We start from the raw sequence: 16,815 nt of genomic DNA on the forward strand, positions 1-16,815 counted from the left end.
ATATGTACTAACTTTTAGTTTGAAGTATATATTAATCAATACCTAGTCAGGAAAGCAGAATACATTTTAGGTAATTCCACAGAGGAAGTTCAAGGTGAGAAATCAATTAGAAAGACTTTGGGATTGTAGAAGGACAAATAGGAGCAACCTATCAGATTAGCAACATCAGGGCGCAGCTCCTGCTTTGAGGGGATGGAGGATCACATGGAGGAGACAGAGGTCATGAAGGAGATGCTGGAGACACCATCTGAGGCAGGGAGAAGGGGAAATACCCCTGTTGCCTTCTTCTTCCTTTCCTCCAATCATCTAAACTCCTCTGACTGTCCCAACACACTGGAAGCCTGTTGGCAAAGGAGTCTGGGAAAAGTTCCAATAGTTTGTAAGAGTCAGCACTATGTGATACAGAACAGTGGAAGGTTGAGAAATGGATAGGAGAACAAACAGGCAGTGGTTGATTAGGAGTATGTGCATTACTGTTATAGTCAGTGGTCATCGGGGCAAAATGGCATGTAAGGCACATTCAGCCTTAGTTTTATCTGTGGGCACTTAAATCCTTCCACACCACAGGGACAGGGCATGAGGCGGTTCCATCTCTAAGTCAGTATTTCAGGGAACACTGCCTGACTCATGGGACACCAATAGCCTCAGGGGCACTTGACATTTGAATTATTTGAAACAAAGCAAGTTGCTCCTAATTATTAAGCACAAAATATGGCTAAAGTTCTCCCACTGAGAACGATAGTAAGGAATCAATTACATTAATCTGTACTCCCATGTGAGCAAGCATATCATAGACTCTAACAAAAGGCAGATTTGGCGAAGAAACATGATGTCAAAACCTGTCTATCTCTAGGGGAATCAATCCAATTACAGCAGACACTGCAAAGTACCAGAACAAAGAGATTTATTTATTTATTTTCTCACTTTGGAATAGTGCAGACATGAGCCAAGTCCTGGACTCCCACATATGTCAAGAGAAATTGTAAAATTTTATTATATAATGTTGAGGTTTCGTTTGAAACCAAACTGCTCATTAATTGCTTACTTGATGTGACAATAAAATAGGAGTTGCTGGTGGGAGCAGGGTTAGGAGGCATTAGGTTATCAAAACATATCAAGCTATGCCGTCCTCAGGGCAGCAGGCATTTGTTCCCCAAGTTCTCACCCAAGCATTGAGTGTTACCATGGATGCATGTAGAAAACAGAGAGTGGGACAAAAAGAACCATTAAAACATAGTAAAAGGCAACATTGAACATACGGAGTGAGAGTCACAATTTCTTGGCTCTGAATAATCCTCACGTGACAGATGGAAAATAAAATGAAAAACCCAAACCAAGCTAAACAACTAAACAAACAAGAAGAGACAATCTGCTCAGCTTGTAAAGGTAATCTATATGCCCTGAGTTGATTTACTAATGGCATTACTGAGTTTGCACTGGCCAACCACACTCTCTCTTATTGTCTGACATGGGGTAACTGGGCTGTGATTTGCAAAAATCTCAGTGGGATGAGTCTTTCCCTTGTTAGGACAATGAATGAGAAACAAACTCATTAATCATGATGGCAGTATGGTGTAAGGGTTAGTGTCAGACAGCCCTTGGTCAAAATGCCTGGACTTCCATTTAGCTGCGAACTTGGGCAAGATATATAAAGATACCGAGACTCTGCTTCTTCTTTCTTAAGAGTATTTACTTCAGACTTGCAATGAAGATTGATGAATATTATGCAGTTCAAGTGTTTAGCACAGTGCCTGGCACATAATAAGTATGGGGTATGCACATTTGCATCCAAAAAGTTCCAAATACAAAGGGACAGAAAAACAAAGTAAAATTGGAAGAAACTCTTCTCTTCCAATGTTTTTCCCTTGTCCCAAATTGTCCACTCCCTTCTCTGTCTTTCTTTTCCCAGCTCTGGAACAATTCTCTTCTTCTCCTGGAATTCCTATCTGGGTTCTAAGATTCACCCCCTCAGAAGTATTAGGATACAGTACCCCAGCCTTCTTCTTGCTCCCCTCCATGGAGGCAGAGACCCACTTCATTGGTAACAGGGACATTGTGGATGTAGCCCAGTCTCCATAAGTTCTCATCTCCTTTCCACAGTGAATTCATGCCCAGAGCAGGGCTTACCTAAATGTTCTGTCACTGAGTGGATGGAAAGGCACTGTTGACCCCTGATTGGATTCTTTTTATTTAAAAGATCCCTGGCTGGGAACAGTGGTTCACGCCTGTAATCTCAGCACTTTGGAAGGCCAAGGCAGGTGGATCACCTGAGGTCAGGAGTTTGAGACCAGCCTGACCAACATGGCGAAACCCCATCTCTACTGAAAAAAAAAAAAAAAAAAAAAAAAAAAAAAATTAGCCAGGCATGGTGGCAGGTGCCTGTAATCCCAGATACTTGGAAGGCTGAGGTAGGAGAATCACTTGAACCTGGGAGGTGGAGGTTGCAGTGAGCCGAGATCACACCATTGCACTCCAGCTTCGGCAACAAGAGCAAAACTCCATCTCACAAACAAAGAAACAAAACCCTTAGTGGCTTAAAGCAATAACCATTTTATTATGTTACATAATTTGGTGGGGGGGCAGCTATTCAGGAGGAGCTTGCAGGGTGATTCTTCTCTTTCATGTGGTATTGGTGGAGGTTGCTTGGTAGCATGCAACTGGGATACCACCTGTCTTGGGGTCTCAATACAGCTTCATTCGCCTGTTTGGTGCTTTGGCAAGGTTATCTGAGCTGGGACTGTGGACCAGAGCCCTGCCACATGACCACTCCAGCATGGTGGTCTCAGCACAATGGCCTTGAATTTCTTAGGTGGCAGCTCAGAGCTCCAAGAGCAAGAGTTTCAAAGAAGGCAGAAGCCCTAAGGCCTTTTTCGATTCAGACTTGAAAGTCACATAGTGTCACTTCCATTACCATCTGTTGGCCAAAATACTTATAAACCTGCCCAGATCCAAGGAGAGAGGCAGTAGATCATACTTTATATGGGAGGAGTGTCAAAGAATCTGTGGCCATGTTTTAAAACTGCTGCAGTCATCACCTTCTTTTAATTGCCCCTGCTTGGGCAGGGACTTGGATTCTGATCATTACTTTTCAAGGGGACCTATTAAGCCCAGGCACTTAACACCTGATTATTGAAGAATTTAAATAGAATCACATATTTTGATGGCAGCTGAGATAATCTCTATTTAAAGTGGCATTGTAGAGAGAAAGAAAGAGATTACATATTTTGGGCTACCCGTCTTGAAGCATTTCATAAGTCAGCCTGTCTCAAATGCCCCTACACAATGTAAGACAGGAATGTGTCTGGGAGGGCCTTTTGCAACATTTTTCTTCAACGTTTTTCTTAAATGGCCAAAGTATAAATTTCAGCAGCTTTCACAGCATCCTGTACTTTTCTGTCATAGTCTTCCTCACCCTTGTGGTGATAAGTTCAATGCCTAATTTTCCCCATAGGATGCCACGCTCTCTGATAGAGAATAGGCCTGTATCCTCTGCATCATGTGTAGTGTGTAAAATATAGCAGCTGTGCAACAAATATATTTCACCGGCTACTTATTTGGAGAAGGTTGTAGAGAGAAGATGGGACTCACTACTATTTAATGTTTATAATTTGCTATGAAATATTTGATTCTTTTTTTTTCCAGTTAGAATGATGACTATAAGGCCCATATGTCTGGAATCTGAAGTGTAACATTTAAAACCTTAACAAGTTCCCTGGTGAGTCTAACCAGTTCACTCAGATTATTGAAAGACACAAGATAACATCCACATACCCAACACTTACTAATAGCTTTGTTTTATTATTCAGTTAATTATTTCATCTTTTATAATCATACAATAATTCTCTTTTAAACAACACTGTTATACCTGAAGATGGTCACATGATATTCTTTCTTCCTTCTACAGCAGTAAAGTGTTTTTCTTCATACTCAGTTTTTTAATAGAACATTTGAATATCAAGAAGTGTAGTTAACTAAAAAATAATGAATGGACCAAACTCCATGGAAAACAATTGCACACTCAATTAAAAGTCTAATGCTATTACAGCGGTTCATGTACATTCAAGAGGAAACTCCAGAGGTCTTGGGGACATGGGAGCTGGGAGAGTGTTGGTGGGATATAAGCACCTCCCTTAAGACCTGTTTGGCAGCTTGAAAACTCGAGGTTGAATACTGGTCCAGTACCATCACCCTTTCTAGCCAGGATGGGTTCCTTCTGGCAAGCATCGGGAAAAGTCAGCAGGGTGCGATCAATAGTGTCTTTCAAGGGGAAAACATCCTCCAGTCAATTGTACAACCATCCTAAGACTTTCCCCTGCCCCATTCATATCAGCCTTTTTAACTTGAATGTAAGTAGGAGCCAGTCATAGTTGTGTGCATTGTGAGTGCACGCATGTGTGTGTGTGTGCACATACATACACACATTCAGTGGGGAGAACTCAAGGGGAAACTGGAGGAAGAAAGTCTTGGGGAAAGAGGGGTCTAAAAAAGGAGGGTCACAGAAAGAAGAAGTAAAACACAAAGGTAAAGGTAGAGGAACCTGGGAGACTGAGGGAAAGATAGGAGAGAGGCAGATAGTGTGCCTAAAATAAAAAGAAGGAGAGGATGCAGAGGAGGGACCCTGATACCTGCTTCACCCTCTCCCTGGTCTGTCAACTCCCACATCATCCACTTCTGGGCACGAAGGCATCGGCAGCCTCACCCTCCTTCCACTCAAGCTTAAAGCACCATGTTCTGCACAGACGTGAATAGAAGGGTGGCAAACAGTAGCAGCAAAGAGATGCTCTGGGCCCCGTCCGATTGGCCTGTCACATCTTCTCTGGCAATGGTGAAATATTTGCCCCTTGAGGCACTTTAACTGAGGCTCCAGCATTTGCCACAGGTGGGACAGTCAGTTTTTCTGCTGATCTTTTCTTTGAAAGTAGGGGAATCTCTGAGGCAGGTGCATTAGAGAGTTTGAAATAAATCCTTCAGTGTTTGGAAATAAGGAGACAGGAGAGTGAAACCACCCTGTGCTTTATCTCAGCCTCATCACAGGCTTCCTTCTCAGTCATGAGGGTGGGGAGGAGGGCCATGTGCAGTGGAACTGAGGGTCCCGAGGGTGCTCTAGCTCCAAAGGCCAAGGGCGCACTTTGGCCCCTCCTCCTTCCACTGCACAGAGGACACGTCCATGCCACAGATGCTTGGGATAGGTAAAGCTCTCTGGGCAGGCTCCTTGTTGGGCTGAGAGCTCGGACAATTGTGTGCCAGATGATACCAGAAACAGAACTGAGTATTGCAGGGTAGCTAAGATCCTGTGCCCTGGAGACCAACAGCCTGAACTCACACTGAAATTCAGTGTGAGTTAAGTGCATGAGGGATTTGGGGCAAGTTGTATAACCTCCTTGCCTCATTTTCCTCAACACTAAAATGGAGACAAGAATAGCACTTTCCTCAGGAGTTGCTGTGAGAATTCAATGACACCTAAAGTGCTTAGAGCAGTGCCTGGCATACAGCAAACACTCAATAAATGTTACCTGTCATTATTACTATTTAGAAAAAAAACCAGTATAGCTCAATGACTAGCCTTATAGGTCCTGCATCTGTTTCCTGACCTTTCTCATGTGTTTCCAAATGAGGAGCCCTGGTCAAAGGCATGATGGCTGAAGGTATGTGTTCAGGCCACTGAGTTGTATGGGACGGCTAAGGCCATTGCTAGTTAACAGGGCCTTGCCAGGCTCTTTCTGAAAGTCTGGGCTTCCTGTTGCCTGGGTCACTATTCGTGACCATGCCAATGCTTGGGCGGTGGGATGGAAACAACACTCTAGTCCTTAACTGCCACCAGTGGTGCTTCCCTACACAGAATTCCAGCAACTGGATGGGCAGTGACCATGGTGGAATCCTCCTCCTGCTTATGGTTATCAGAGAAACGATTTGCAAAACTAGCAACACAAGCAAATTTAGCAAGGTGGGGATGAACAGACGTTTTTTGTGATCAATAATAGCTTTAGTTCACTGTAACACTGATATGAAAGTGTTGACCCCTCCTGGATCCCATCAGACATCCGCCAAGCCTTATCTGCTCAATCTAAGAGGTGTGGGGGTTAAAGATAATCCAGGCACATGGATATATATTGGTAGGCTGGAGAAGTCCATCCAAAGGAAGCATGGATTTTTTAAAAAAAATAATAAACTCCAAGTCTTTTCTAGAATGTGGACTGCTAACTAGTCTCCCAGGTAGACTTTTCTGAAGGTGCATTTGACAGATGGCATCTTGTTCCCTCTCAAAGATCATGTTGTTCAGAGGAGGGGACAGAGATCTGACAGAGGGAGATTTAATCCCAGTCCTGGCTTAAAATAAGGAAGGATCTCAAAACCCAAGTGGCCCACTGGGGCCTATAATGAAAGCTGGTTACACCTTTTAGGTATGGAAATAGTGACAGCAAGGCCTAGGAAGAAAACCAGGAGGCACAGACAAGGGCCACCTTCCCCAGTTTTCTAATTGTCTTTCTCTGTGAGCAGGGCCAAGGCTCCCAGAGTGAGATGCTTCCTGAGGCATGTTTCAGCGTGGGGCCTGAGGCAGGCCTAACAACTTTCTGACCTCACCTCTATCCCCGGTTGCAATGGATTTAGGAACTCAGTGAGCACAGGGTGCCTACTTAATAGACTTTTCATGGGGATCACAGCAGAGCTCTTGAGCATTTTGGTAATCTTCTCGGGGAAAAAAATGAATGGAACAAAGTAACGGCAAAGCAAACCCCAAAGTAATCCTCTAAAGAAATATGGCACTGCATGAAGCCACTAGCTGGCAGATTTCCCAATCATGCAGATGGAGAACATCATACTGAAGAAGTTCTGCAGGGAGCAAGGATCACTTTCTCCCTGGTTTTGATGTTGCTGTGGAGGTTTTAATGTTCCATTAAAAAATATTAAAAATCCACAAACCAACCCAGATGGATCCCTCCTCTTTCCTACTTCATTCTGGCAGCAGCTCCCTGACCTTATGGTGCTAGATCTCTTTGCTGTCCCCATAGTCGTTGTAGGGGATGCTCAGGGTCTGCTCCTCACACGTCTTCCTGAGGTCCCGGCTGAGCTCCGCCCAGTCAAGTCCATAGGGTTTGATCTCGCTGTAGCGGCACCCCAGGTACTTGAGTGAGCTGCGCCGCAAGCTTATCCTGGGTTCCTGAAGGAGTCCATTGCACCAACTGCTGAGGTCCCCAAGCTGGGAAAGGATGAGACCAGCTTTCCTATGGATCAAGCACAGAGGATACTTAAGTTAGAAAGAAGAGAGGGTCTGGATGAACACAGCTACTGTTAGTGTGAGACTCTAAACTTCAAGAGGGCAGAGTGTGGTGTGTTTTCTCCCTATTTTACCTTTGGCACTTAGAACAGTGAGCCCTCCATAAATATCTGTCAAGCAAATGAATGAATGAATGAATGAATGAATGAACGGGATAAATGTTCAAAGTGAGCAAGCACCAAAAAGAAACAGACAAAATGTAGTAAGGAAAAATAAGAAGAGAAAATAAAAAAAAACCAATATTTTAGTGGAAATGCATGCCTTTTAAAAATCATAGAGTTGGCAGGTTTGAAAGACAAATCAAATCAAGTTTCTTTAAAGCTAGTCATTTATCATTACTAAATGACAAATAATGTGCTCGACTGAATATTTCCCTTTCCAAGGCCGCTTCTGAACTAGTAGAAGCAGCCATTATGTTGAACTGAAAAGGATATTAGATGTGACCAATTATGCCTGGATGGAAGTAGCTGTAGTGTAATAAAGGCAAGGACAATAATACCCTCAGTTCATGTTGACACAGGATTATCCTTTGGGAAAATGAAGACTGTCAGTTGCACATATCACCTAATTAACCTCCAGGTGAGCTCATGCTCCATTTCTCCACCTCCCTCAGAAAGTGAAGAGGCCATTATCATTGTCACTTAGCCCCAAAGGAGAGGGAAAACAAAGAAGGTGATGAAGGTCACCTGAGCTATTGCAGATTCCTGAGAGAGAAGGGAGAGAGGAGAGCAAGGTGCCCCAAGTTGCACACACTGGAAAGGAGTGATCTCCCTGGGCCAGGAGCACAGAGTGTGAGAGCCTCTGGCATCTAGTTTGGGGGAAAGGACTAGCAACACTATGTCACTGGTGCAGACCAGTGGCACTCACTTCTGGTGTCATAGATAAAGAAAGCCTAGAGTCCGTTCTCAGACCTTACTGGATTTGACTCTGAATACAGGAAGAGTAAAAGATCAGGATCACCTCATTCAGTTGTGTTTTTCTTATTCTTTAAAAATGCAAGTAACCAGAGACCCATAAAGGAAGATACTCTCATTTGAACAAGGTCTTGTGACCTGGAAAACTCAACAAAGACTACTGACTTGGAAAACTCAATAAACACTATTCTTTGCAGCATTTATTGACTGCTAGTCTAACTCATGTGTGGAACCACTCTTTTCTAGTTTCATCAACAATTTGTATTAGTCTGTTTTCATGCTGCTGAGAAAGACATACCTGAGACTGGGCAACTTACAAAAGAAAGGTTTAACTGGACTTACAGTTCCACATGGCTGGGGAAGCATCACAATCATGGTGGAAGGTGAAAGGCACATCTCACATGGCGGCAGACAAAAGAAGAGAGCTTTTGCAGGAAGACTCTCATTTTTAAAACCATCAGATCTCATGAGACTTATTCACTATTGCAAGAATAGCACGGGAAAGACCTGTCCCCATGATTCCATTACCTCCCCCCAGATCCCCCCCAAACACGTGAGAATTCAAGATGAGATTTGGGTGGGGACACGGCCAAACCGTATCATAATTCCTTCCAGAAACTGAAATTTTATTCACCTTATTTAGAGAGAGGTTTCAAAGAACAATAGCCACATGCCTTTCATTTCTCCTCTACTGTCCTGGCAGAGGGCATCACCAAGGGATGACCTCCCTGCATTTCTAAAGGGTGAGCTGGGAGAAGGGCGGAGATTGCAGTCCATCGGAGGAAGGGTTTGAGCTTCAGCAGCAAAGTCAAGGGCTAAGAGTGGAGTGAAGTCATAGGAGGTACAGTCATATTTTCTCCAACTTCAATAGTGGGTCAAAAGAAATCAAACGAACACTCTGCCTGCCGACTAAATCATCTTGGGCAGATGATCTGTACTTTCCCTATCAGCCTCTGCAGTTTGGCCAAGCAGGTTTTCTAAAAGTTGTCATCAACAAGAACTCTGGTGGCCCTGCCTCTCAGTCTGTCCTACTGTATGCCATTAGTTGTTGACAAGTTCATGGGAGGTGGAGAAAGGGGAGAGGCAGAAGAGGGAGGGACAACATCGGCATCATCTTCAAGAAATGAACAAAGAACTCCCATCATCCTTCCAAAAGAATGAATTTAATTAGCCCATACAGCCTTTGTTGCTGCTTTCAGTGCTCACTTTAAATAATAACAACAATAATAAATTTGGGATTGCCGTTGACCATTTTGGAGCCTGTGGCTTTCTTTCTTATTCGTAGAGCAACCAGTGTTTTTCTCAAACTATTTTCAACCCTCAGCTCAATCTGGAGACCTCATTGAGTTTTAATGAAATTGGATTGTGGTGAACTGAGGGAATCCTCTGTTTGCTCAGAGGAAGTAAGCAGCCATAGACCCTTTTCTGCTCATCTTCACAATTAACCCCAAAGTGGGTTGATGTATTTCAAAACAGAGGATTTTTCCTTTCCTGTGGTTGTCTCTGAGATCCATGACACTAAAAAGCCAAATTTTATTTCCTGCAGACTAATGAAACCACACAATGTTTTCTAATATATAGCCATGAAAGACTAGTATTACACATGAAGGAGCCTCCTGGGAGGAGACTGTGCAGTCAGTGGTGGCCTTACTTTACAACAAGATCTACATTTCTTCCCCTGCTCACTTTCTTCATTAACCAATTTTGCTTCTGACTCTTGAGTCACAAGAGAGAAATTTTAAAAGCACTCCAAATGCCCTTAGAAATCAAGATGATATATGCAATGTTAGTGCTTTTCAAATTGTGACATTTATGTTCCCTGACAAAGAACTGTATATATACACTCAATAAATGTCAAAAGAGAGAAGGGAAGGGAGAAGAAGAGGGGAGAGGGGAGCAGAGAGGAAAGGAGTGGGTGGAGAAGGAGGTAGAGAGAGTGGAGAGGAGAGGAGAGAGTTAGAGAATGGAGTTGATATTAGGGATGAGTAAGAATAAGGTAAAGACAAAGATAGGGTATGAAGTGAAGGGGACATTTTTAAACATGTATCTACTTTCTAACCCAGGATTTGTCTCTTACCAAAACTGAGACAAAGCAAATTAAAAATCCCTTACATTTTTCTCTCTGGTCTATAGTGGTGGCTCTCTTTGCCCAAGAACTATCACTCTTTATAAACAGGAAATTATTTATGGATTGTAGAAAAATCCTGCCAGATCTTACACATAAAATCATTTTATTTCAGGAGATAAACCTAATTTTCCTCTTTCCTTCAAAAGTAAGAAAATAGAATGTCCTCAATGACGGTCTTCTGGGAAAGTTTATAACTGCAAGTCACAGCAGGTCAAATGAGGCTGATTCTCTCTCCAGTTTGGTCAGAGGTCAGATGGATGGGATGACTTTTGGGTGGTACTTTCATTCTGCCCTGTTGGCTGGAGTGAAAGAATTCTTTAAGAGACAGAGGATTCTATAGTGTTGATTTTCTTCATTTCCTTCCTTCCTTCTTTCCTTCCTTCCTTCCTTCCTTCCTGCCTGCCTGCCTTTTAAATTTGCTCCTTCCCTCTTCATTTTCTTTCTCATTCATTCTTTTTTCTATTCTCACAGCCCTTCCCCTATTTTTATTGTTTCTGCATGAGCACCTAAATAATTTGGGGACATATAGGTAATAACATTCCATATGAAAATCCTTTTTATCATACTTATCCAAAAATTCAATCTTTCCAGGGAAGTCTGTTTTCTCAAAGCAGCAATATACAGTTATGATTAACAGAACAAAAGAAAAGTGAAAGAGAAGAAAGTGCACATTCTTCTCATTTCTTACTTTCCAAGCACACTATTCTGTTTGTGCAACCTAAAAGCGGTGGGTGTGGAGTATTAGGCAGTTGTGGCCCTTGGGGCGAAGAGAAGTTAGCACACACTATGTGACCCTAGCTCTGGCCAAGATTGACGTCAAGATGGGTCTTTGTCTACTCTCATGTTGCATTTCAAGAGATGTGGAATTTAACTCAAAACAAGTATTTACAATGCATATAATACATGAAAAACCTAAATGCAAAAAATATTTCTGGATAACTTCTTTAATAAAATTCCAAATTTTCTTTCACAAGACCATGCTTTTGGCTCTTTGAGTTTTAGAATGCAATGTCAACATGATAAAAAAGGAGGGTAAAATAGGTCAAGAGCAAAATCGTTTTTCAGAGTTCAGGAAAAGCATTCATGGCTGGACTGCTTAAATAGAGCTCATCCAAAACTAATCTGCATGGGCTGAACTGTCTTAAATCAGGGGACTTACTTCTCTGATTGCCTAAGCTCATCCAGGAAATCTCTACAACTTCATGGATGCAGTATTACAGCACAAGATATACAAAATTTCAAGAAGTCTTTAAAAGGGTTGACTTAGTTTATTGATTACCTGGGACCTAACTCATCCTCACATCGCCAGGTGAATTCCCCGAAGCTCTCGTAGTGCTGGTTATAGTGGTAGAGGACCCGGTGTAAGGTGGGGGAACCCAGATCCAGGAGGGTATTGTAGGCGGTCTGCTGCTCCTTCCCACTGGTGTAGCCATTGAAGAGATTGTAGATCTTGTCTGCTATTTCTGAGGAAGCAGGAAAAGGAAAATAAGTTCATATTTACATATATACAAAATAATGTATGTATACACATACATTATATATGATCTATATCATATAGATATATCATAGACACATGTAGATCATTTATAATGTGTATATAATATGCATATATATCATATAGTATATGCATACACATAAATGTGTGTATGTGAATGTGTGTATATACATATATGCATGTTTGCTTATGTGTGTGTGAGTATGCTGTTACTGAAAGAGTATTGAGCCCAAGGCCTGAAGAAAGTGATTTGAGTAATTCACTTTGTGTCTGCCCCACCAGGCTTCAGTTTTCTATTCTAAAATGAAAGCCTTTGACTAGAATACCTCTAAGGTTTGTTTCAGTTACAATATTCTTTTTTTTACTCAGGTTTTCTAAAAATACCTAGCTTGAGGAAAAAGCTCATATATTAACACTTTTTTGGCAAGTGCAATTCCAGGGAAGCAGGAGCGAAGATAAAGAGAAATGAAGCAAGAAAGAAGAGAAAGTAAATGTAAGGGAGAGCATGAAAGAGCTGGTCATGCCTTCCTGATGAGCTGATTGCTACATTTTGCAGGAGAGGATGTGTGACTCACTGGATCTCCAGTGGGTCATTCAGGGGTAGAAGGAAAGAATTTATCTCCAACTTCCATCCGTGATTGGTCTGAGTGTGTTCCCATGGGTCATTAACAACCCTACACTTCTAGGTGGCACATGCTTGCATACCAGGGTTCCTGCCAAAGCAGCAGGGCAGCCCTGGCAGCGAGTGGTGGGCGTTCGGTTCAGGGATGAAGTGAGGCACTGTCAGGCGGTGCTTGTGAGTGACATGAAGAGTCTGAAGTGGCCTCATGACTGTGGGAAAGCAGAACCCTTGTTAGGACCACCTAGACCAGACGCAGAGGCAGATCTGTGGAGACCCAGAAATGGAATCTAGTATAAATGAGTAATCTTTCCATTGAATTTATGTCTCTGATATTTCTTCCTCAAAGGCAAAAATTGCTAAGTCTGAAGTTGGTGATGTGGCAAAGTGGAAATGATTTTGTATAGACTTGGCATTTCTTTCTTACAGAGCTCAAAGTACTTCATCATTAAATATTTTCTCTTTTAACTTGTCAGAAAGGAGATGTATTTACATTTTTCTCACTAAACAGCTGAGAAACTAAGATCTGGAGAGCAACGCTTTGTCTTGGATGCAGTGTTAATTCTGGGGATGAAGAAATGAAGTCCACAGGTTCCTAAGCCACAACTTGGCCAATGTGACTGCCTGTTAGCTCGCAGGCATGGCAGCCTGATTCCTTGTCAAACTTCCAAGTGACTTCAGCACTGCTGGTCATGACAAAGTCATCCTTGTAGCAGTTTCCAGAGTTGGAATGAATAAAATTTCTACCTCTATCCTGCCCAGACACAGAAATTATTTCTTTACTTTTCTGTCTTACCTGCTGCCTATGAGGACAGGAGCCAGATTTTACGCCTTTACTGTCCTGAGTGGCTAGCACAAGGCCAGGCAATCTAGTAGATCCAAAAATGTTACCTGAATGAATAGAACTTAAACCTTTGGGAACAATTTAAATTTACTTTGGGGAAGAGTTTCTCAGTGATATCTCTCTATACCAGGTCACACCAATCCTGTAGCAACCAAACTTGCAGCCAGCATATTTAGCTGCATTGCAAATAACTTGAGTATAGAAGTCCACTTAGATTTTCAGGTTGCTAAAGTTCTCATATTGTTAAAAATGGAATCAAGAAACAAAGAGGATAGTGATTTAGAAAATAAATATCTATGGTATCTCTAGTTGTTTATCGAAGGCCTATGATTGCCAAGAACTTTGCACATGTGAATTCCAATTCTCACACTACCACTGAAAGATGGATATGAATGTGCCTGTTTTACAAATGGGAAGATTTGGGAAAAGGTCAAGTTACCCACCTGCCCAAGGTCACACTGCCAGTGTGAGATGGAGTCAAAATTGAAAACTACGCCTATCTGCCATTGCTATTGTGTACTGATGCGTGGAAATAGGTGATGTATAACCAATTTAAGGTACAGGAGGCAGAGTCATGGGATGGAAAATCTGGGATGACGCTTTCTCTAGTCAAGGGCATTTCCCTGATTGGGCCACAGATGTCAAGAAAGAGGGAATCCTAGTAGCTGTGCAGGGGGTCTGTCGTTTCTGAAGTTGAGATAAGAAGAGGCCGAGGGACTCTTCTTCTAAGAGCTGTGTTGTGTTCCATGGGAGGCAGGGAGCGCTTGCTGAGAGAAGAATGACCAGGGGCAGGAAAAATGCTGGTCATAAGACCAGAGCTGAGATAGGCAGGTCTGGACTTCCTCTCCCGCCCCTGCACTGGTGCCAGTCTATGCTTACTTCTTGTGATGAGAAAGAACAGTCCACATGCCAGGCCCTGGTTGTGGTAGTCTTTGCTGAGGAGCAGTGATGGCTGAGGAGATGCCAACCATTCTCATAACATAGCAGTCATATCCAGCTAGAGAAGACTAAAGGCTCCCAGCTTTTGCAGCACGTGGGATGAGACCAGTTTCCACCACCAATCTCCTAAAACCACAATATTCTAGCTCTTGGGTATGCTTAAGAGCCCACATCAGTAAGTGAGATGCTGTTTTCAGAAAGATCTATGCTCCAGGCTCCTAGTGCATGAATATTTCTGGCTCCTCCTATTTTCACAGAAAGAATTGAGAGAATTAATTTTGTTAGTCTTCATAGCATCTCAAGAATTCACTAACTCAAACAATGGAAAATAGTAGAGGTATTTTTAGTTATAATTTTACTCAATTGCAGGTTCACAGAAACCTCAAGCTATTCAAGACAGATACCTGTCTTTTCTCTCTTTAACGATCATGATGTTTGGAAATACATAAGACGCAGGTGAAAATATGGCAAAGAGCCTGTCTACACAGTCTCATCACAAAAAACTTGATTAGAAAAGAACTGAGATCTCTCAGGTGGCAGGATAAATTAACAAGGCTGAGACTGAGGCGCTCAGGCCCAGGCACCATGGCAACAAATGGAGTTGGGCCACACCCACTGTGTGACTGGGGACAAGTTACTTAACCTCTGTGGGTCTTAGTTTCCATGCCTGTTCAATGATGGTTAATAATACATACCCTCCAAGATTCTTGTGAGAATAAAAGCTATATTAAATGTCAAACCTTTTTTTTTTTAAAAAAAAAAAGCACAATGTCTGGACATAGTAAGCTTATATTTATTCATTTATCAAATAAAATTGTTTTCGAGTACTTACTATGTGTCTGACAGTTTTCTATGTCCTTGGGCTACGTTGGACAAAAATCCTCACCCTTATGGCACTTACAGTCTGGTGGTAGGAGACAGTCAGGTCAGGTAAGCAATAAACGTAGTAAATAAGTAAAATATAGTGTGTTAAAAAGTGGGGAAAAATAAAACAAGAGGAAGTTCCTCCTTCCACAGCCTTTGTATTTCTGTGAAATCTGTTCTCCAATAATGAAAAGGAGAACCAGAAGGATTTGCCAGTGGGTTGGATGTAGAGCATGAGAGCAGGCAGGGGTCACTCCACCATCCATCAAGTCAGCCCCTTGCTCACCGTCCTCCAGGGCTTCCCAATCCAATCCCAGGCAGAGTCCAGTGCCCTGTTTTGATGACCAGGCCCTGCGGGATCCTTCCCACACTCTTGGAGCTCCTCTCCTGCTCTTCTCCCTCCCACTGTGCCTCCTTCCTCTTCTTCAAACACGAGCCAAGAATCTCTGTACCGCTGCTCCTCGATCTGGAAAGATCTTCCCCTAGATTTCTGCATGACTTACTCCCTCACCTTTTCAAGCCACTCCAGTTAAAATTCCACTCTCTGCACCTCCTATCCCACAGCCCTGCTTATTTATCTCCATAACACATATTGCCATCTGAAATATTACACATATTACTGTGTTGTTGTTGGTGGTCATCCTTGCTAAGATATAAGCTCCATGAGGCAGGAGGTTTGGCTCCTACTGCCTAGGACAGGTATTTAGTAAGGGCTTAAGGTATACTGAATGATGTAATGAACTCATGAAATCAGATTGTAAATTTCTTGAAAACAGATTTTGATTCTAATTGCTTTTGTATGTGGCATCTAATAGCAGGGTTCGATAAACGGCTGTGGAAGGAGCAAATAAAGGGATGGATAAACATTTATGTCTGCATCAGGAAGAGAGAACGGGCATCAGGGAGGGATGGATGAGAACTAGCCTTCCACGGATGAAGCTTCATGAAGGAGAATTCTCAGAAGGCCATGCCCCAACCTAAAGTCTAGCCAAGAGGGTTGATCTTACTACTCACATGAGCCTGAACCTACTGTGGGAGGCTGGTTTCAGCAAAACATCGGTAGAAACTTATTTCCACAGTGGCTTTAGTGTCATGATGCAGGAAAATTCTTCAGAGAAAGTATCTAGTTTAGGATAAATCTTCACATAAGGGATGAAGTCTGGCTTTTAGCTAGATAATGAGGAGCTGAAGTCATGTTCCAGGTCACTTAAAAGGTAATTCCCATTTGTTATTAGATTTAAACTTAGAACTGAGTGCAGCAAGATCGTATTTATGATCACCATCTGGGTGTGAGGAAGACAAAGCATATGGTATTTTGGTAGAACTGCTAGAACTGTATTAATTAGCAAGGATACCCTCAATTAGTCTAACTCATTAATTCTGGATTTACCTGCACAGGACACCTTCCTGGCTGAAGGATAGCAGGCCCTGGGAGTGTTATTTCACTGTCTCAACACTAAATTGGTTCTTCTGCTCCCAGCTCGTCTGCTGGGATTTCAGAAACTCTCTTTATTAAGAAGCACAAGGAGGCAGAGCACGTCTTGATGTACTCTGGAGGGTTTGGGCTGACCCGAAGGAGCCCCACATGGAAAACTGTGTAGTTGTCTGCTCCCAGCAAACTTCCCTATATGGGCCACTCTTTATTCTAGAATTACTTTCTACCTAGCCATCTCTGCAGGTAGCATCATGCTGCATCCCCTCCACCTGCTAATCACCTCCCTAATGTCCCACCACCT

General features: G+C 42.6%; 1 protein-coding gene across 2 annotated transcripts in view; it reads right to left on the reverse strand.

The window, feature by feature from the left end:
* Window positions 1-16,815, reverse strand: part of ASTN1 (astrotactin 1) — a 314,268-nt gene continuing 297,453 nt past the window's right edge. The window contains exons 22-23 of one of the 2 annotated variants that reach the window (XM_011981446.1): window positions 11,598-11,781; window positions 1-341 (exon numbers count right to left, since the gene is read on the reverse strand). In XM_011981446.1, coding sequence (XP_011836836.1) covers window positions 221-341; window positions 11,598-11,781 — 305 coding nt within the window. In that variant the 3' untranslated portion in view covers window positions 1-220. Of the gene's footprint in view, window positions 342-3,772; window positions 7,224-11,597; window positions 11,782-16,815 lie in introns of those variants that run through there. The other variant, XM_011981445.1, reaches the window with a different exon arrangement.

The sequence above is a fragment of the Mandrillus leucophaeus genome, unplaced genomic scaffold (assembly GCF_000951045.1).
Source record: "Mandrillus leucophaeus isolate KB7577 unplaced genomic scaffold, Mleu.le_1.0 Scaffold226, whole genome shotgun sequence".
Lineage (NCBI taxonomy): Eukaryota > Metazoa > Chordata > Mammalia > Primates > Cercopithecidae > Mandrillus > Mandrillus leucophaeus.